At 43.3% G+C, this 21,893-nt stretch overlaps 4 protein-coding genes and 1 pseudogene across 7 annotated transcripts in view; 3 read left to right on the plus strand and 2 right to left on the minus strand.

Moving 5' to 3' along the window:
- wdfy3 (WD repeat and FYVE domain containing 3) overlaps positions 1-984 on the minus strand; it is a 76,661-nt gene extending 75,677 nt beyond the window's left edge. For both annotated transcript variants that reach the window (XM_047341322.1, XM_047341323.1), the window contains exon 1: positions 749-984. The gene's annotated coding sequence lies outside the window, so the exon portion shown is untranslated. The remainder of the gene's footprint in view (positions 1-748) is intronic.
- Positions 985-7,112: 6,128 nt separating this feature from the next.
- Positions 7,113-8,427, plus strand: LOC124852426 (C-C motif chemokine 20-like). Its single transcript, XM_047341390.1, has 4 exons — positions 7,113-7,273; positions 7,397-7,511; positions 7,617-7,741; positions 7,835-8,427. Exons 1-3 carry the CDS (start codon positions 7,210-7,212, stop codon positions 7,735-7,737), a joined length of 300 nt encoding a protein of 99 aa, XP_047197346.1. The 5' UTR covers positions 7,113-7,209; the 3' UTR covers positions 7,738-7,741; positions 7,835-8,427.
- Positions 8,428-10,932: 2,505 nt separating this feature from the next.
- On the plus strand, positions 10,933-11,566 carry LOC118115301 (annotated as a pseudogene).
- Positions 11,567-14,911: 3,345 nt separating this feature from the next.
- On the plus strand, positions 14,912-17,013 carry LOC118115006 (C-C motif chemokine 19). Its single transcript, XM_035165858.1, has 4 exons — positions 14,912-15,067; positions 16,145-16,268; positions 16,353-16,464; positions 16,578-17,013. Exons 1-4 carry the CDS (start codon positions 14,998-15,000, stop codon positions 16,608-16,610), a joined length of 339 nt encoding a protein of 112 aa, XP_035021749.1. The 5' UTR covers positions 14,912-14,997; the 3' UTR covers positions 16,611-17,013.
- A 248-nt stretch (positions 17,014-17,261) lies between these two features.
- The window catches only part of rusc2 (RUN and SH3 domain containing 2), a 30,466-nt gene continuing 25,834 nt past the window's right edge, over positions 17,262-21,893 (minus strand). For all 3 annotated transcript variants that reach the window (XM_047341274.1, XM_035165855.2, XM_047341273.1), the window contains 4 exons: positions 21,726-21,772; positions 20,560-21,637; positions 20,182-20,352; positions 17,262-19,687 (listed from right to left, as the gene is read on the minus strand). In XM_047341274.1, coding sequence (XP_047197230.1) covers positions 19,486-19,687; positions 20,182-20,352; positions 20,560-21,637; positions 21,726-21,772 — 1,498 coding nt within the window. In that variant the 3' untranslated portion in view covers positions 17,262-19,485. The remainder of the gene's footprint in view (positions 19,688-20,181; positions 20,353-20,559; positions 21,638-21,725; positions 21,773-21,893) is intronic.

The raw sequence follows: 21,893 nt of genomic DNA on the forward strand, positions 1-21,893 counted from the left end.
AGATTTGGACCCATTTAAATCACGTGATGCAGATGCCTGTGTCACAGCTGCGCCAAGTAAACACCGCAAAAAGCGTGACACGCGTTTGTACCAACACACCCCGCATCACGCTGCAGCTCCAGGGGCTGCGGGTCCCCGCGCGGCCCCGCACCCGGGAGCGGTGCTCCGGCCTGGGGTCGCGCTCAGGTGAAGGTAGAGCCGCACATCAAGCATCGACGTGAGGCCGATGTAAATATGCCAAATCACTGCGGCTGCGGGGTCTAAACAAACCCGGCAGCGGCAGGTCGCACGGACACAGCCCCGTCACACCGCTCCGGTCCCGGGCTGCAGCGGCGCACGTCCCCGGGTGTTTTCCACGGGGGGCTGCGGTGGGTTGAATCCCCGCAGGGAGCCCGGACACAGCCTCCCCCCGTGGGACCGCAGACGTTAGCTCGCGACCCGCTAGCTAGCGACCAGCTGATCGCACTAGCATCTGATCTGTCAGGCTACACGGCGACGTTCAACACACACACCCAGTGAATTCATAATCATATTAATAACAATAACACTCGGGGGTTGATTTCGTTGCGTCCTTCTGGACCCCGACATGCTAACGTTAGCTCCGGCGCCGCCGCGGTTGCAAAGCGACGTTAGCGTAGAACGCACATTCCAGTGTATGCTAACCCCGAAGCTAGGCGGCTAGCAGCGACGAGCTAGCTCCGGGGACCTCTGCGTGTCTCTCTCTGCGCGAATCCGCCTCAACACTCACCAGCGAGCGGCGTTTGCGGCAGGTTTCCTCGGCGAGCTCCGGCGCGTGAATCAAGTCGGTGCGGGAGCCTCCGGGTACATCCATAGGTCAGGCGCGACGCTTTAATCCAAGAGTGGCCGCTGCTCCCTCTGCTTCCTCCCGCCGCCGGTGGCCATTTTTCCTCAACATCCAGATCCGCGGAGCTCGTCCCAGCGCCGCCGAGGAGAGAGTGGCCGGACTGACAGCATCCTCCTCCCGCTGCGAGTCAGAGGCGCAGCCGCGGGGTAAAGCTGACACCTGCTGGAGCCACGGAGGAAAAACACTCCGGCTCGGCATCAGAGAAACTCACAGTCATTCATTCTTTAGCTGTTTTTAATATTCATAACCTCATCAAAACTCATACATCATTTAATTTGACAACCCTTTAAAAGTAAAGGTATAAAGGAAACTATATTTGAATATAGATAAATAAAGAGAAGCCTCCAAAAGTATACTTGTGCAAATGTGAACATATATAAGGATGGAAATATATATAAAAGGAAATATATACATCCATACGAATAGAGTATTAACTCACAGAAAAATAAAGAGAACACTGCATAAATATATGTAAATTAAACATTTTAAAGTATTAAAATGTTACGGTGCAAAAGGGAAATATATCAAAATGAAGTATTTAAATATCAGAAAGATAAATACAGAGAGGACTATGCAACTTTATATATATATTTATAACTTATATAGAAATATTCAAATGTGAAAGTATATCAATATTTATAAATGGAAATATATGCATATATACACAAATTAGGTATTTAGTCATAGATAAATAAATAGAACACTACAAAATATGCAAATACATAAATGTGCAGATGTAAGGATATACATTTAAAGTTATACAATGAAATATACACATATATACAGATAAGGCATTGAATGATGTAATATAATAATATAACAATACAGTAACTAAGCAATTTAAACATATATAGGAAATACAAAGTTATATACAAATTATCTATTTAAATAAAGGTAAATATACATATACAGAAATGTGAAAATGTAGAATGTAAAATTTAAATATAAAATTTATAGAAATGAAAAGGTATGAAAGGAAATATATACGTATGTACAGATAAGGTATCGAAGTAAAGATACATAAAAGAGAACACTACAAAAATGTACTTTGAGAAATTTGCTAAAGTAAGAACATGAAAGTGAGGAAATGTAAAGGTATTAAAGGCAAAATATACTTATATCCAAATAAGGTATTATATATAATGTATAATAACCAGCAGCAGGTGGCAGCAGTGACTGAGGAACCTGTCACCTGCTGCTCATTTCAACCTGAACATTAAATATTGTTTGGACATGCTGATTGTTCTTGTGTTGCTGTGAGCAGCTGGAGGATCTCAGCTCCTGACCGACTCCACTCCACTCCCTGTGCCCTCAGGCTCTCGGCTCTAAATCTCAGCTGTAATACAAAGTATAAAACACAAGGTGACAGCAGATCTCATCTGATCGTGAAAACTTCAGGACTCAATCAAAGTTCAAAGCCACGCGTGCGGTTTGGTTTCAGGCCCGACCACAAACCACTGTCACCACATGGAAACTCACACCTCAGTCATGTTCATTCATCTTCAAAATTAAACTGTTTCTGGATCCAGAATCCCAAACTGACTCTTTGACTGTAAATAATAAATTGCAGAGGAACATTATGGAAACTGTGACTCTCGTCAATTAGATTTTTTTATTGTCGTCTCTGCTTTGAAGCCTTTAATTAGAACCGGAATCTATTGTGTTGTGTTTGGGTTCGGCTCAGGACTTTCCCAAGAGGGAGATACCTTTATTTCTCAATAACCAAACCTGAAAATCTACCTTTAATTAGCGGTTGTGGAGAGAGATCATGTTGCTCAGTCCAAGTTTCCTCCTGCATGAAAAGATTAGATAGTTAGATAGAAAGAAAGGAAACTTAACCTTCACTGTCAGGAGAGTCCCAGCCGGCTTCAAGAATCATGTTTTAACCATTTAATTTAACTTATTAACAATCTCAGATAATTCATCTTTCACAGCAGGTGCTGATCGATCGATAATGATTGGATCAAAATAGTCACATGACACATGCATCTTATTTTTGAAATATTAAACTATGTTATATCAGGTTATATTAGGTTCTATTTTATGATATCATATTATGTTATATCATAAATCCCTTTTGATGATTTTTGAACTTATATATAATGCATTGTAAGGTGTTGGGTGTTAAGAAATGCACCGGGAAAGAAAATGTATTATTATTATTATTATTATTATTATTATTATTATTATTATTATTATTATTATTATTATTATTATCTGTAGTGAGAGCTCAACAGCATTAATGGAGGTGGACAGGTTTTGAGGATTTGGAGATCCACCTTCACGTATCTCAATACGCGGTTTCAGAATCAATAAACCTCTTATCACATCCAAGTTATAGTTTTGATTATATGCAGTTTGAAAGGTTATTAAAACTTGGCAGAAGTCAATTGTAAATTTTACAGTTTTGATAAATTTGACGTAAACATTGTTTTGTGTCAATTGCCATGAAAAATGTTTTGGTTGCAGAAAATCAATGCTTTCTATGAAAGTTGCTCATCATCTCCAAAGACCGTCATATATACACAGAAATTAAAAAGTGCTGTGCAGGGGAAACCTCAGAGGTTGACCTGTTAATATATAAACCGTGAAACACATGCACTGCGCACAAAGTCACAACTGGAACCAAAATAATAGTCCATGTTGTTTTCTGGACTGGGCCCAAAAGAGCAGGTGCAGCAGCTAAAAAAGGGGGGGGGGGAAGTTCAGCCGGTGGAAAGTTCCAGTGAAAGTGAACACGAAAAAAAAAGCAACTCTGCTCCAGTAAACGATACCAGCACCTCTTCAAAACTCCTTAAACAAGCCTGAACACGAGCTTTACTGTAAGAACGCACCATCGATAAACAATCAAGGAAAACGAACCTTCGGGCCCTGGCATGGTTCCCTGTGCAGACGCTGCAGCTTTTACTTAGTTATATACGTAAGTTACACCAGCAGATAACAATGATGTGGGTTAACCGCTACACAGAGTTTAGTTCCTCTACAGTTGTGACTCACTGACTGTTAATAAGAATCAAAACACGCCAGAGAGATGAAGTAACGTTTCCAGAGAACAAGTGAGTTTCAGATGCACAGTTTTTTTCTCTGGACAAACAACACAAAGACAAACGACCTCACACAAAACTTTCTAAGATACAGAAAATTAAAATAAAACATTTACCATCTCAGGTTTCAATATGTCAGACATCATGAGATATCATATTTTGTTTTCAGTGCTAGATTCACGTGATAATGCCGCCTTCTTTTTGTTGGGAGATTTTTTCCGTCACAGTTTCTGTTCTTTAATCTAATCTGAATAAAATGTGAGAGATTCACAGCAGCAGAACCAGATATGATCTCATTTCACTCTGATCTGTCGGCTCTGCTTCTCCTTCCCAGCAGGACACCCTGCATGCTGCTTGGTTTTCATCCAAACAATATCGAAATTTGTTGTGTCTTCCACTGTCCTCGAAAAGTTCCCGAAAGCTACATCCCACCAGCTTAGAAGAAGATGTGCCTCGACCCGATCTGACAAACAGGGAACTGTTCAAAAGTGAGTGAAATATGGCTCTGGGTGACACAGCAGCAGACGGGCAGGTGAAGAAGACGAGCACACAACTGCACAAAACAAGAAATGAGGAAAACAACTGCATATTAAGAGATACAGAAAATATCTACAGTGTGAAAATGTAGTGCTATTAAAGCAAAGGCCCTGACTTGTGTTACAGTCCAAACCCCCACGGCCCAAATAAACCTTATGGTATTTCTCACAGCCTCAGGGCCCCGTCCCCTTCTCTGCACAGCAGCAAGGATTTCTTCCTTGTCTGCTTTTCCTTTTTTACAGATCTATTTTATGGATACTCAAAGCAAATCTTAGAATATGATTTCCTGGAAACCACGTGGCTCTGCAGATGTGTTTAAACTTTGTTTGCAGAGGGTGGGAGCAGCAGTTAATTAATGGATCGTGCTTCATATTCAGAAGCTGTTGTTGACGTCGTCTCTGTGGTTTTGTCTCTTTGCCAACTCTTGCCTCACAACAAATTTCCCCTTGTGGGACAATAAAGATAACCGGTAACCTCTAACACAGATTTAAGTTTTGTGACTGTCACAATCCCTGAAATAAAACGTCACAATAGCTCGTCTGTGCAGGAATCTTATTACGAGCATGGACTTGCTCACAGCGTCAGGATGTGCAGGTTACTCTCACATTAGTGTCTATGGGTCATGTTGGGGAGTTGAAATGTTGAAACTATCGATTTTGGGTCAATTGTAAAAGAAAGCGAGTCGTTTATGTGAAGTAACATTTCTCTTTTAACTGCAGCTTCCCCTGGAACACAATGAATGCTTTGTCCCGTACTGCTTTTTTAAAAAGAGGAACACGACATTCGTTCTTACTCAACATGTGAAAATGCGTAAAGGAGAAGGTCAGTGAGCTTCTGCTCGTGTGGAAGACGTAGTTAACATTCGTCCTCTTGTTTCCTCATCTCGTTTCCAAAGAAGATGTCCAGAGAGATTTTGTTGACGATGCCAAATGTCATTGTGGATGTGCTGTGAAAAAACCAAAAAACATGTGATCTCTGCAGCGGAATCAAAACGTTAAATCCTGCTTCACCTGAAAGCTCGGGACATTTCTGTGCTTATTCTGGGTCTTTGCAAAGAGTCGAAGAGTCTCAACATCCGTCCACCTACTTTCGAGGGGATCTGTCCAGTAATGGTTTTGTAATGCTGCTAACAGACAAATAAATAAACAGATGAAAACAGAGGTCAAGTGTGGGTTCACCACCACGACTCAACTTAGATGATTAGATTTGATCAAATGAAATAATAGGAGCAGCATTGAGACTGATAATGATATAAATTCCCGTCCTTTCATCCTGAAACTCACTGAAAGGCTGTCGGGAAATCACAGTTTAACCTCACTCGCCCTGTCGCAGCGTGATAACGTCTATTATCTCTAGTCTTGGCAATAACTACAGACTTCTGGCTGAAAGAAGTTTCTCTGCTGTTGCTCAACAACTCCCACACTCACAGATCGACATCTACTACTTGGGAGCGTGCACACACAAGCGTAAAATTCCCACTCAGCACTGACATCAACTAAAAAAATGTGTGAAACGATGTAGATTAAAGATTAAATATCGGGGCTTACTGTACAAACTTCAGATTTCTATCTCATTATTGATGTGCGTCTCAGACAGTCCAGTCATGAGCAAGTCGTCATGTAGAAACACAGACAGAAAGAGGACGAATCGAAGATGTGTGTGTGAAAAACAGGCGACTGCCCCGAGGTGAGAGGGGTTCGTTGATTACGTCTCTTTATTACTGATCCGATTTCCATGAAACTTGGTGGAAGGATGTGATGTACGTCAGGGAATTAGGGCCCGATTCGTTTTTTGAGGGTCGTTTAAAGGACGAATGTCAATGAGTGAGTGCAAATTGGTGCAAATCCAAAGAGGTAAGTTCTGGATCGAGTGAATTTAAATGAGGTTTAAACTCTGACTGAGGGACTTTCCAGGTAAATGAGAAATCAACACACTTCACTTTCACTGACAAGGACATTTCAGAAAATCTTTGCAGTTGATTGAGTAACAAAATAGTGAAAAGGTTTTGAGTATGATACGGTACAGTACGGTATGATATGATATATGATATGATATGATATGATATGATATGATATGATATGATATGATATGATATGATATGATATGATATGATATGATATGATTGACTATTAAGCCCAAAGAAAATGCTTGTGCCAGTTTGATCGAAGATTAGAGCAACAATATACAACAGAGTGCAACGCAATAAAACAATGGAGTATTAATATAATGAATTAATATAAGTGATGATAAAAAATTATAATATAAAGTGTATTTTAAGTGTGTGCAGAGTAAATGTAGAACCGGTGCCCATAGAAATAACAATAGTAATAAAGTAATTTATGTGAGACAGTAAACTAATACTAAACTAATTACACTGATAACAGGAATAAGTCATATTGAATGTTGTCCTCCATCCTGCTTGTCCTCATCTGCACGGACTGTGTCACTTTCATGGAAAGTTGGATTGTGTAAAGCGTGGAAGGTATTTCTCAATTCACTTTACCAGATAACTGGCCTCAGGGCGAAATCTGACAAGAGACACAGGAAGACGTTGGCGAGGAACCCAGAGGAGCGGAGGAGGAAAGAGGCGCCCGCCCAGGCACGTGTGCCAATACTTTCCAGTCAATGAGCCGATCACACTTTCATTTTCACTTGCACACCTGTATAAATGTACCTGCAGCTCTTCCCTTCTCCTCACAGCAGCAGCTTCACTCACTCCTGAACAGAAGAGCCTCTGAACCCTGAGCTCACTCCTACGAAGACATGGCCTCTCGACTTGCTGCAGCTCTGCTCGTGCTGGGCCTCATCTGCACTGGGTTTGCAGGAGGTAAGACACAGAGAGACAATGTTAGCTGCTCAGATTTTAGATTTGAATGTATCATTGCATGCATCTGTTTCATTCCCCCACACCCCAAACCCCCAGTGAATTAGATTCTCTCTCTCCCTGCAGCTGAGGTTGCGGTGGATTGTTGTCTGAGCACCACGGACAAGTTTTTCCCGCTGATAAGGATTTCAACCTACACACTGCAGCAAGCCGGGGAGGGCTGTGACATCAGTGCTACTGTGTAAGTATATTTACACAATGTTTACATGTATTCATTAGTCAAAGGGAAAAGTCACAGTACTTTGTTTTTCAATTTCCTTCCAGTAATGATTGTTTCCGTTTTCAGGTTCATTACGAAGACTAAAAACACCATCTGCATCGTCCACCCCAGCGAGTCGCACAAGAAAAACAAATGGGTGAAAGCTCACATTGAACATCTGGATAAAAATAGAAAGGCACAGAAGTAATGAGGTAAATTACAAAATGAGCTAAACTTTACAAACAAAAAGTGCACAAAGCGTTTCTTGCATCTGCTAATGAGTCACTGCACATCTTGTTTTGCAGGCATGCGGAGAAGTGGACTCTGGGAAAAAGATGACAGCTGAAGAACCAGATTCATTTCCATCTCTGTTCACAGACTGGGAGGATATTTATTTGAGCTTTGTTTTCTGTGATGCTGTAAATTGTCCCGCTTCAACTCATGTGCTCACCAATCTCTCATAGTCTCTTTCGGGTCGTTTATTTCAAAGTTAACTAATATTTTTTAAATCTTTTGTAACAACAAAAGCTAAAATACTTTTATTAGACTTTTGTAAATCATAGTGCGACCCCGCTCTCTGTGCCTCTCGTCCTCCTGGGGGGTCTCGACCCCTAGATTGGGAAACCACTGCACTAGACGAGCAGAACAGCTGGAGGAGATCAGACTGAATGTTATTCAGTCATATTAATGAGGATGTATCGTGTGAGCCTCCATGACAGTGACTCCAGACACTGGTTTGATGTACAGTTGTGTTTCTTCTCTGTAAAACTCATTTCATTCCCATATGAAAGTAGAAAGTTACGTTATTTGCTGTTTGAGAAATAACTTGTACAAAGCATTGTGATGAATTTTGTATTGTATTATTATTTTTACAATAAAGTTTGGTATCAATCTCTAACGTCTAGTTGCCGACTTTCATTGAAACATCGTCACCTTGTTGCCGAGCAGCAGATATGAGCCCTGAGCGTGAAGCACGAATGAAGGATGTGATGTACGTCAGGGAGTTAGGGCCACACCTTCTCATTCAATGGTTTTTCTTTATTTTTACTTTTTTCTACATTGCATATTAATATTGAAGACATCAAAACTATGAAGGAACACATATGGAATTATGTGGTAAACAAAAAAGTGTTAAACAAACCAGAATATGTTTTATATTTTAGATTCTTCAAAGTAGCCACCTTTTGCTCTGATGACAGCTTTGCACACTTCCTTCTTTCAACCAGCTTCATGAGGTCGTCACCTGGAATGGTTTTCAATTAACACGTTTGCCTTGTCAAGAGTTAATTTGTGGAATTTCTTGCCTTCTTCATGTGTTTGAGACCATCAGTTGTGTTGTTCAGGGCTGGTGCACAGCTCTATACAGTGAATAGGCCTATTCGACTACAGTTCTAATCCATATTATGGCAAGAACCACTCAACTAAGTAAAGAGAAACGACAGTCCATCATTACTTTAAGGCAGGAAGGTCAGTCAATCCGGAAACCTTCAAGAACTTTGAATGTATCCTCAAGTTCAGTCGCGAAAACCATCAAACGCTATGATGACACTGTCTCTCATGAGGACCGCCCCAGGACAGGAAGACCAAGAGTTACCTCTGCTGCCGAGGATACGTTCATTAGAGTGACCAGCATCAGAAACCGCAAATGAACAGCACCTCAGATCAGAGGCAACAGAAATGCTTCGCAGAGTTCAAGTAGCAGACACATCTCAACATCAGCTGTTCAGAGGAGACTGCGTGAATCAGGCCTTGATGGTCGAATTCCTGCAAAGAAGCCACAACTGAGGAAGAACAAGAAGAAGAAGAAGAGACTTGCTTGGGCCAAGAAACACAAGGAGTGGACATTAAACCAGTGGAACTCTGTACTTTGGTCTGATGAGTCCAGATTTGAGATGTTTGGTTCCAGCCGCCATGTCTTTGTAAGACGCACACAAGGTGAGCGGATGGTCTCTACATGTGTGGCTCCCACCGTGAAGCATGGAGGAGGAGGTGTGATGGTGTGGGGGGGGGGCTTTGCTGGTGACACTGTCGGTGATTTATTCAAAATTCAAGGGCATACTTAAACCAGCATGGCTACCACAGCATTCTGCAGCGACATGCCATCCCATCTGGTTTGCTCTTAGTGGGACCAGCATTTGTGTTTCAACAGGACAATGACCCCAAACACAGCTCCAGGCTGCGTCAGGGCCATTGGACCAAGAAGGGGAGTGATGGAGTGCTGCGTCAGACGACCTGGCCTCCACAACCACCCGACCTGAACCCACATGAGATGGTCTGGGATGAGCTGGACCGCAGAGTGAAGGCAAAGCAGCCAACAAGTGCTCAGCACCTCTGGGAACAAGACGGTTGGAGAACCATTCCAGGTGACGACCTCATGAAGCTGGTTGAAAGAAGGAAGTGTGCAAAGCTGTCATCAGAGCAAAAGGTGGCTACTTTGAAGAATCTAAAATATAAAACATATTCTGGTTTGTTTTACCCTTTTTGGTTTACCACATGATTCCATATGTGTTCCTTCATAGTTTGGATGTCTTCAATATTAATCTGCAATGTGGAAAAAAGTAAAAATAAAGAAAAAAGCATTGAATGAGAAGGTGTGTCCAAACTTTTGACTGGTACTGTAAGTTCTGGATCGAGTGAATTTAAATGAGGTATAAACTCTGACTGAGGGACTTTCCAGGTAAATGAGAAATCAACGATATGATATGATATGATATGATATGATATGATATGATATGATATGATATGATATGATTGACTATTAAGCCCAAAGAAAATGCTTGTGCCAGTTTGATCGAAGATTAGAGCAACAATATACAACAGAGTGCAACGCAATAAAACAATTGAGTATTAATATAATGAATTAATATAAGTGATGATAAAAAATTATAATATAAAGTATTATAAGTAAAAATATAAAGTGTGTGCAGAGTAAATGTAGAACCGGTGCCCATAGAAATAACAATAGTAATAAAGTAATTTATGTGAGACAGTAAACTAATACTAAACTAATTACACTGATAACAGGAATAAGTCATATTGAATGTTGTCCTCCATCCTGCTTGTCCTCATCTGCACGGACTGTGTCACTTTCATGGAAAGTTGGATTGTGTAAAGCGTGGAAGGTATTTCTCAATTCACTTTACCAGATAACTGGCCTCAGGGCGAAATCTGACAAGAGACACAGGAAGACGTTGGCGAGGAACCCAGAGGAGCGGAGGAGGAAAGAGGCGCCCGCCCAGGCACGTGTGCCAATACTTTCCAGTCAATGAGCCGATCACACTTTCATTTTCACTTGCACACCTGTATAAATGTACCTGCAGCTCTTCCCTTCTCCTCACAGCAGCAGCTTCACTCACTCCTGAACAGAAGAGCCTCTGAACCCTGAGCTCACTCCTACGAAGACATGGCCTCTCGACTTGCTGCAGCTCTGCTCCTGTGGGGGGCCTCATCTGCACTGGGTTTGCAGGAGGTAAGACACAGAGAGACAATGTTAGCTGCTCAGATTTTAGATTTGAATGTATCATTGCATGCGTCTGTTTCATTTACCCCCAACCCCCAGTGAATTAGATTCTCTCTCTCCCTGCAGCTGAGGTTGCGGTGGATTGTTGTCTGAGCACCACGGACAAGTTTTTCCCGCTGATAAGGATTTCAACCTACACACTGCAGCAAGCCGGGGAGGGCTGTGACATCAGTGCTACTGTGTAAGTATATTTACACAATGTTTACATGTATTCATTAGTCAAAGGGAAAAGTCACAGTACTTTGTTTTTCAATTTCCTTCCAGTAATGATTGTTTCCGTTTTCAGGTTCATTACGAAGACTAAAAACACCATCTGCATCGTCCACCCCAGCGAGTCGCACAAGAAAAACAAATGGGTGAAAGCTCACATTGAACATCTGGATAAAAATAGAAAGGCACAGAAGTAATGAGGTAAATTACAAAATGAAAATAAACTTTACAAACAAAAAGTGCACAAAGCGTTTCTTGCATCTGCTAATGAGTCACTGCACATCTTGTTTTGCAGGCATGCGGAGAATGGACTCTCTGAAAAGATGACAGCTGAAGAACCAGATTCATTTCCATCTCTGTTCACAGACTGGGAGGATATTTATTTGAGCTTTGTTTTCTGTGATGCTGTAAATTGTCCCGCTTCAACTCATGTGCTCACCAATCTCTCATAGTCTCTTTGGGGTCGTTTATTTCAAAGTTAACTAATATTTTTTATCTTTTGTAACAACAACAGCTAAAATACTTTTATTAGACTTTAGTAAATCATAGTGCGACCCCGCTCTCTGTGCCTCTCGTCCTCCTGGGGGGTCTCGACCCCTAGATTGGGAAACCACTGCACTAGACGAGCAGAACAGCTGGAGGAGATCAGACTGAATGTTATTCAGTCATATTAATGAGGATGTATCGTGTGAGCCTCCATGACAGTGACTCCAGACACTGGTTTGATGTACAGTTGTGTTTCTTCTCTGTAAAACTCATTTCATTCCCATATGAAAGTAGAAAGTTACGTTATTTGCTGTTTGAGAAAGAACTTGTACAAAGCATTGTGATGATTTTTGTATTGTATTATTATTTTTACAATAAAGTTTGGTATCAATCTCTAACGTCTAGTTGCCGACTTTCATTGAAACATCGTCACCTTGTTGCCGAGCAGCAGATATGAGCCCTGAGCGTGAAGCATGAATGAATCAGCTGCTGCTGAGTTTAATCTGAGTCATTTGACAAAAACAAGTCTGACTCTTTAATTTATATGTATCTATAAATTGAACTGAATTCAAAACCTTTAATATAATTCACTCTTCTTTTTCTTCACATTAAACTGTTGGTGAAATATGAGACTTCAGAGACAACAGGAAGTTCTTTCAGCCAGTTGACCTTCTCGTGTGTCCCCGAGCTCACAGTGTCCCCGAGCTCACAGTGTCCCCGAGCTCACAGTGTCCCGGCCAGTGTCCCGAGCTCACAGTGTCCCCGAGCTCACAGTGTCCCCGAGCTCACAGCTACAAGTGTTATACTGTGAGACGACCCCGGCTGCTGGACAGCATCCTGTGGAATTCTCCCACGATGCACGTGGGCTCTGACAGCGCAGCCAAAAAGCCCCTCAACCAAAAGCAAAAGTACTCGTGATGAGTAGTTTTGTTCTCACGGTTTAGGATTTCATTGCAACTGTTTTATTATGATGAAATATTACGGCCACACGGAGGTAAAAAAGAAATTACAGTCATAAAGTTACACACAAAGACTGTGAGAAGATCGGCGTCTCGCCTGCAGCATCTTGTCAACTTATACTTTAGGATAAGTTTCACAAATAATGAAACACTTGATATTTATTCTTGTAATAATACAACTTTTTCCTCATTAGATTACAACCTAATTCTTGTAATATCATGATTTTTTTTCATTGAACTATGAATTTATTTCTCTCATGAGGAATTTATTCTTGTAATATTATAACTTTTTAAAATTGAATTACAACTTTATTCTTGTAATATAATGACTTTTTTCGTATTACATTCTGACTTTATTCTTGGAACAATGCAACTTTTTCTCGTTAAATGACGACTTTATTCTCGTAATATTATAACTTTTTACAATGAAATTACGACTTTATTGTTGTAGCAATACTCTTTTGAAATCCCGTCTTTAGTCTTTTAATATTACGACTTCTGTCTCGTTAAATCACGACGTACTTCTCACTCTTACAGCCCCATAACCAAGATTTCTGGTGACCTCGAGCGTCTCGCTAAAGTCTTCTACCACCGTCCAGCTCCCGCTAACAAATGTATATCAATAATAAACTTCCATGTTGTTGACTCCACACTTGACATGTTTGCACGTCACGATGTTCTGCTCCGTCGGGACACCTAACCTCAACCTCGGGAAGAAACGAAACTCATTGTCCTCGTTTCAAACACTTGGCAGAATGTCCCACTTGGATCAGTTGCTCTCTGGAGTCCTGCCAGTTCTTTTCCCCCGCAGGCGAGAATGTTAATTTTTCCTGTAACTGCTTCAGCAGGGAAAATCCAAGAGAGTAAACACAGCGGGCAAACCTCCAAGGCGGTTTACAAGAAACGAGAAAGTTTCTCTGCAAAGGCTCCACAGGCTCTCAACCCGTTAGTTAAATATTTGCTCTGGTGATGCAATGAAGCCGTCAAAAATAAGTGAATGTGTTAGAGAGCAAATTAGATATTGGCGATTTTAGACATAAAGACACAACTGCTCATCACTTCCTCAATACAGACCCTCTATGCAAAGGTTGTGGAATCAGTTCCACTGCAGTCGCTGCCGTCGCTTGTCTTTCATATGGGAGTAAATCAACATGGGAAGTGTGAAATAATGCAAGTCGAGTTTGTTCTTGCTTTGTGTTTTGTTTTGTTTCATTTCTGGTGAAACGACCGAGCCTGACCGACAGATTTATGAGAAGACAACCGTCACCAACAAGTTCCCTGCAAAGGATCCAGAGACGCAATCTTTACCTTTATCTTTAAATCTGATGACGTTTGTCTATTAGACTGCTTCACGGCCTGTTAGCCTCGAGCATGCCTTCAGGCTGCAGCTCCTTCCAACTGACCTGTCTGCTCCTGTCCCCGAGCCGATGGCTTCTACGGGATCCGGGTTCTGATGACGTCAAACCTGGGTGCTTGTCTGGACATTTTCAAGGGGTCCCCGGGAGGCCACCGCAGAGGACAGAAGAGGACGTGGACGACATGGCTCCCGATGGAGACTCCGCTGACCAGAGCCAGGGGCAGTCGGCCACCTTGCCCACCCTTTTGCAACGCCCCTGCCCAGCAACACAAACAATGCCCTGGGAGGCCTGCAGCCGGATCATGAGATGTCCGTCCACACTCATGATTTGTCTTTTCCTTAGTCGTGGGTCCCTGCTGACATCTGTTCCTGAGCTCACAGGTGATGTCCTGCCTGCTCCTGTGTCAGTGGTGCCCGGGGGGGGGGTTCCCGACTTGACCCTCCAAGCCAATGTCTCGATCCCGTCCCACATCTCACCTATTAAGTGTTGTCTAGCTTATGATTTACTTGTACAGTGCAACTTATTGAAACATTTGTTATTCATGTACAAGTTCTCCAGGTGGGGATGGAAATCACAAACCTGACCTGATGGACTCACATTAGGGACTAGTGGTCACCGGAGGGTTAAATCAGAGAGTGTTTTCTGTGTGTTCACAGATTAGTGTGTGTGTGTGTCACACGTTTCCTGTTACCTACAAGCAGCCGAGCCTGTTTGACAAAGGCTGGGAACTGATAAAAGAAACGAGAAGAGGGATTTTTCCCGTCTTGTTGGGAGGGGTCAAGACCTGAGTTGGACTTGACATGATGATGGAGGAGTGGCCTGTGATTTTAAAAGTGAAACGAAGTGGACAGTGTAGTGTATATAAACACTGAGACACGCGTCCAATCTGTCACCACTGAGGCTCAGAGACGACTTCACCAGCTCAGCGACCAGACATGGCTCCGTGGGGTGACTCCAAACTCTTCTCCTGCTTCTGCATCCTCGTCATCACCTGCTACTGCACAGGTGAGTCTCTTTTCTTTTGTTACACGCTAACGCTTTTATCTCCTCATCTCTCCGAAGCAGTGAAATGACTCGTGAAATGGTCTTAAGTTGTGGGTTTACAGAGATAACAGGATGTAAATGATCCAAACAACTCGGCACGGCTCCAAAGAGAAGCAGCTGCTTCCTTTTCCTTCAGTTCACACCGTGCACACACTAACTTTTAATCAGAGTAAAACCAGACAGAAATCAAATTTATTCCAATATGAAGAAACATATTTCTGAGTTAAGTACAATGCATAAAATATGTTAAAACATTATGTAATAAGGATTATTACCTTTTAGTGCAAGAGAGCAAAGTAAACACAGTGAGGCTGCAGAGGGAAGCTGCCGGCGTTTCCCTCTGTTCAGTGGAACTGTAGGTGGAAGTTCAACATTCACTCTGAATTACAAGTGACAATGTGTGTGTGTCTGTGTCCTGACAATGTGCCCTTGAGCAAGTTGCTGACTCATTTCCTTCTCAGATTTTTGGAGCCACTACAGTATTTAGATAAATTGCTGGATCGGCTAATTATTGCAACTCTCTCAAGATATTTTTTAAAATGCTTTAAAATGCTTTTTAAACATTAGAGCAAGGATTGAAAAATGTTTTACTTGCATTTGTTGTATTTTTAAACTCTAACGATGCATTTTAATCCTTAATAATTAGCTTTTTACGAGGCAGAGGCCAAAGAATTAGAGAAAAACACTGAATAGAAGCTGCCAAATATATTCGAGTATGTTTTGAAACTGTGTGTTATGACCAATCTCATTAAAATACACACACACGCACACACACGCACAGCAGCGTACTTTAAACAACCTCATAAACAAAAGAGCTTCTGCATCTAAATATTGGTTGTATAAATGGTTTGTATATAATAACGTCAGCTTTGTGTGTCGCTTACAATGACTCTAACAGAAAGCGGCTCCTCCTCTGTGTTCACACGTTGTTGCGGTGGAACGACGACACCCTGAGCTCACAGAGGGACACAGCCATAAATCATCTCATAGGTTGAAAGTCAGAGCTGCCAAACTCATCTCCTCTTCTTTGTCCTTCAGTGACAGTCGCTCAGATCCCCATGGACTGCTGCCTGAGCGTCAAGAACAAGATGATAGAGAGACGACGGATCGTGGACTACAGTCTTCAGACCAGTGGACACGGCTGCTCTATCGATGCCACCATGTGAGTTCAGTTCAGTCAGGTTTAACATGTTTAACCAGCGGGGGGTTTCATCCACCTGACCTAAATGACCTGGTGTCGTTGCAGCCTGCTGACCATACGAGGCCGGAGGCTCTGTGTCCCCACCAACGAACCCTGGGTCCAAACAGTGATGAGCCACGTGGACCGCCAGAAGGCACGGTGCAAGGGAAGCTGCAAGGTACCCGCACTCAGCTGCTCTGACCTCACATCTCAAACTAATGTTTTTAAAAAAGCTGCAAACTAAAAAATTGTAGCACTGATTCATTTATTGTGTGTTTGGTTTGTTGACAGAGCAAACGCGGGGCCCAAGGGAGGCGTGCTTGACCTCTGACCCCTTCAGCCACCTTGACGACAACATCGGGCCTCTACGAGTCAGGGAGGAGACGCAGTGACTCAAACCAATTTAAATAATAAATCATTATATTGAGAGGATCTTCTTATACTAAACAGCCATTTCTCTATTTTTGTAAAAAGTTTATGTTTGTAAGATACATTTTTCTTTGAGTGGCAAAAATATAAATTAAAAATTGAGTTTTTTTTATACTTTTAAACATTTTATTTTGGGCATTTTTCCAAGGAGTGTGGAATCGAAAAATGTGAATGAGTGAGTGTGTGGCTCATCAAACTGTGAACAACTGAACTACTCAGGCAGCTGCAGATTGTTGGAATGGATTCGAATGATTGTTGAACATTTTTCAGAATAAAACAAGTTTCCTGCCAATCCTGACAATGTCTCTGGTTCTTTGTTGGTGAAACTAAAGTAAATAATCTTTATTATTTTTCTGTTTGGTTTCTTTGAATCTCGTCCCTGCTGGAGATAAAATTTTATGTCTGTTACATAACCACATCGTGTCGTTCTTGGTTCATATCCCATCTGAGCCGTAGTTTTGATATAATTCTGCTGACAAACAAAACAAAGTGTGAAAAGCTCTGTGGAGTGTGTGTTGAGGACAAAAGACACAGGAGCCGCGCAGGTTTGTGATCACGTGAGCACTTTGTTATTGAACATCCACAGTAGTTTGATAAGGTCGTACACATCCTATATCCTGGACACAGAGAGAAGAGCGGGGTCGCTGACGCTGAAGGTATTTACAGAGCGAGGCAGAGAGAAACCAGACGACTCACAACTCAAATCAAAAAGCTAATCCGTCTTCGCCTCCTCGTCTCTCTGGTGTCGTCACTTTCTTTCTGCTCCGACCACCAGCCGCGTCAACTCCTTATTTCCAGTCCGCAGGTTGTTAGCACTGAAACTAAAGCTTATACTTGCTTCCTGTATGAAACAGAAAATGCATTAATAACATTTACACATATAGATCTATGGCAGAAATTAACCACTGAAGGGTTTAAATATATTTACACTTCAGCGAGAATTAAATATTAAATCATTTTGGTGAAGTTCAACGTTTAAAAAAAAAAATAAAAACTGTACAATAATGCAACCAAGAGAGGAAAAACAAAAACAAAATGGAAGAATTATATCCCATGTAAGTTTTTCAAAAACTACACAAGCATTCATTTATTTAATAAATGTACATTGATTTCACCTGTTTTTAAATGTGTAATATGTTTGGACCGGGCGTCTGTTCACACTCTATTGCCTTAAGTTGTACTTTTCTCTCAACTCATTAGGAACCTAAGGCCACATTTGACACCGTGTACGTCCGAGCACAGGACCGCCCGTAGAGCCGCCGTCACAGACCGTGCTGGGGTTTAACCTCTCGACGTCAGAAGAGATCAACGCCTTCTGTTTCTTCACTGTACTCTGAAGTCCAGAATAAACATCAGCTTAGATGCATGTGTAAAATAAACTGTAACGTCAAGACGAATGTTTGGGCCTCAAGCGCTTTAAGGCATAAATAAGATCACCGACCCCATTTTTCTAAATGCAAAAAAGTAATTAGCAATACTTTAAAAAAAAACAAAACAGAATCACACTCGGCTGGCGTACCTGTCACTCACCGATAATTTCAACTGATAATTTCTTGCCAGCTTTTCCAGGATTAACAACTCTAGCTTAAATTGCTTGGGACTTGATGGAAATGGCAAAAAAATGTTTCAATGTTAAAAGGAAGTTAAAGAAAAATCCTGGATCGGCCCCTAAAGTGAGTTCTTCCTCGTTCCATCCTTCCAGCAAGTTTCGAGGACACGTGTTCAGTAGTTTAACAGACGGGGGGGAAACACAACATCCTTGGCGGAGGTGGAAAGACATCTCCGCTGCTCATTGGACGTGTCCCCCTGTTTTCTGTCCATTTAGATACTGGCAAATTAGCATTTACAAAAAAAAAGACCGACTGATCAAACTGCACCGAAGCATTTGGCTCGTTCGTGTCTTCAGATTAGATTAGAGATCAGATTTTAGGGGAAATAGAGAGTTTAAATGCACCAAAACCACATCAGCCATTTGCTCAACCCAGCTACAAGCAGAGAGGAAGAGAAAACATCCATCGCTTCTTCTCCAAAGCAACAGGAGCAGTGATCGGGGACGACAGATGGGGAATGAAAAAACGTTTTCACTTGAGTTAAACAGGCGTCTGAAAACACCGCAGCGAGGTTTTATCCTCTATCCAGAATCATAATAATAAGAATTTGCCCGAAAAACAAACACGTCTGCAGAGGTGGAACAAGTTTTGCTTTTACATCAACCACCTTAGATCTTCCCCGAAAAAAAAGTAAAAAGAATAAGGATTCGCCGATTCTACGTGAATTAAAGTCGTCAGTCGGCACGAAGCAAGCGACGGGACATCGAACCAAACTGTGTTCAGAGTGCGGCACAGCGCGGTGAAAGTAAAGACGGTACGGCAAAGTGCGGCTAGGCGTGGTGCAGAGCATATATATATCATACGTGTGTCGGCCCTCCGTGTTTAGTTGGAAGTAAAGATGGATGTTGTTCACACGGGTTTTTAAACTTGTGTCACTGCTGAGAGAGAAGAGCGTCTTCCAGAGTCTTTGGGTTTGGTTTCTCGTCGGGTCTTTTGGTTGTTTGGATGTATGCATGCGTACTTGTCTCGGATGAAGCCTTGGAGTAGACGTGAGTTCGTGTTTGAGGCTGCATGCTTCCCTTGCATATGTCTGTACAACGTTTGAACAATCGTCATATGTTTATTTTCAGTTTTCCCTTTTTCAAAAAGCAGATTTTTTTAACGCGTGTCCGGAGCTGTTTGCCTTTCGTCTTTGACTTTATTCCCGTCTCGGCTGCGGCTCAGCAGAGGCCAGCGGCGTCCCGGCTGTCGTCCATGCTGTTCAGGGTGACGTAGATGATGGGAACCAATCCCCGCGTGGAGCCCAGGGAGCAGAGCAGCCAATCGGGATCGGCTTTGCTCAGGACCAGCAGGACGTCGCCCTTGCTGAAGCTCAGCTGTCCGGGCTCGGTGGCGATGTGGTGGCACAGAGCTCGGACTTCGCTGAGGAGCAAAGAGAGGACGTTAGGTTCAGAGCGGAGCCGGAGAGATGAGTCTTAAACACATCACCTCTGATCAAACAAAGCTGCTCAGTTACTGCATTTCTTCTTCGTCTTGTTGGATTTAAACTCTCTGGTTTTTGGGCTGAAACTGTGACGGATATTTTCTTTTCTGAACCTCTGTTCTTTAAAATGCAAATTCCTTCCAAAGGATGAAAGTACATTTCATTTTAAACAACTTTTGGACACTTTAACTACCTTCACACATGATATGTACTTAATTCCTTATATTCGATCAATACAACCTATATATACAGCATCTTTCAAACAAATCGAATGTAGTGGACTTAAAAATGAGTTGAAAACATTCTGACACTAAGCTTTAAACTAAAATAAAGCTTCCTGAAGTTTTTATTGTTTCCCTATAGCTTTATTCTGAAGTATAAAACTGGATGAGTGGAGGATCACGTGTTTGACGGATCAGGACGACTCGCTCACCACAGAGGCTGTCGTCTGGCTTCAGGTGGTTGAGTCGACCTCGGGGGGGGGTGTTTGTTCTGGGCGGGAGGAGTCTGAGGCTCCGTCTTCTTCCCGCTGCCTCCTGCTCCGATCGTCTGGGCCACGAGGTCGAGGACGGACCTGTCCAGGCCGAGCCAACCCGACGGAGGCCTGAGGGACGAAGGAGAAGAAGACTGATCATACCGAGGGCTGAGTTAGATCAAGGTTGAGACTTGAGACTTTAAAGATGAGTCTAATGACTCTGTATTTATCTCAGCTGCAACAAATCCCAGGAAAACACTTTGGCTTCTCTCCAGTCACTTGTGGAAGATAATGTGTGAACTTGTGTTTTTAATGTACTTCAGAGTCTGAACCTACCTGCTCCTCTGACTTCTCGCCCTCTGCTCAGCTGCCTCCGCTCTGGAAGGAGAACCGAGACTCGCTCCGAAGAGCCTGCCCCAACGCAAACTCTGTCCCTGTGAGGGGCTCTCCACCCGGGCTGCAGCCGGGGCCCCGGTGCCCGTGACCTCCACAGGTTTTGTCTCTTTCTCCTGGTTGAGCACAGACTCCGGGGGGCTGCCCATCCACGAGGGTCTCCCCCGGGGTCCGCCCGACTCCTCGCTGGAGCTACTGTTGCTCTTCCTGCTCCTGCAGCCCTCCCCTTGTTGGCTTGACTCCGCCCCCTCCACCACGCCCTCCCTGGTGGGCGGTAGCCGGCCCTGTCGTCTCTCCGATGACCTCTTCCTCTTCTCGGTCTTCACAAACTTGGTCTTCTCCGTGGATTGGTCGATGTAGACCTGGGAGGACTGCATGAGCTGGTACCACCACCCCGCCTGTCTGTCCTGCCACTGACGCCCTTCTTCAGCTGGATCCTTCTCTTTCCTCTTCCTCCTGTCCTTCTCTTGTCCATCCTCCCCTTCTCCCTGGCTCTCCTGTCCCACACCTTTCACCCTCTCCTCACTCGTCCCCCTCTCCTTCCAAAGATTGGAAAACCCTACCTCCATCGTCGACTGTCTGCTAACAGGTCCGGCTGTCATGCTCTCCGTTGCGTCCCCCTCCTTCCTCACACTCGATTTGAACCCCCACCCCTCCCTTCTTGACTTGGCTCCTTCCATCCTCGGCCACGTTCCCTCCCGTCTCAGCCCCGCCCTCTCCTTTTTCAGCTCGCCGCTCGAGTCTCTGACCATTTCGCTCACGGTGGTGCTCCACCCCCGCATGAGCTGGAAGGTGGAGCGAGCCGACTGGTCGACGCTCTGGCCCGCAGAGCACAGCTGCTCCTTGCGACGCAGGTGCTCCTGGCCCTTTTGGAGGAGGTGCGGCTCGAACAGGAGGTCCAGGTCGAAGGGGAGCAGCGACAGCGGCTGCAGCAGGAGGAGGAGCTCCTCGAAGAGAGGCTGGCAGGCGCCCTGCGACAGGGGAAGGAAACCCCACGGGTTGTAGTGTGCCGCTATGATATCTGAGGAAAGGGAAACAGAAAGAATCAGAGGCGGATTCAAGAGTCAAGAGGTGTTTGAAGAAGATAAACAATGCACACGTTATCTCACCTTCATGTGTGTAGAGGTGATTGAACCAGAACTCCAAAGATTTCAGGCTGAAATAGACGATAAGTCAAACATTAAAACTGCAGCAGAATGAAAGAAGATAACTGCAGGAGGCCAACGAGACCTTTCACCACCCAAATCTAATCAGTTCATCCTGAGGGCTAAGTGGAC

This window comes from Hippoglossus stenolepis, chromosome 9 (assembly GCF_022539355.2).
Source record: "Hippoglossus stenolepis isolate QCI-W04-F060 chromosome 9, HSTE1.2, whole genome shotgun sequence".
Taxonomy (NCBI): Eukaryota; Metazoa; Chordata; class Actinopteri; order Pleuronectiformes; family Pleuronectidae; genus Hippoglossus; species Hippoglossus stenolepis.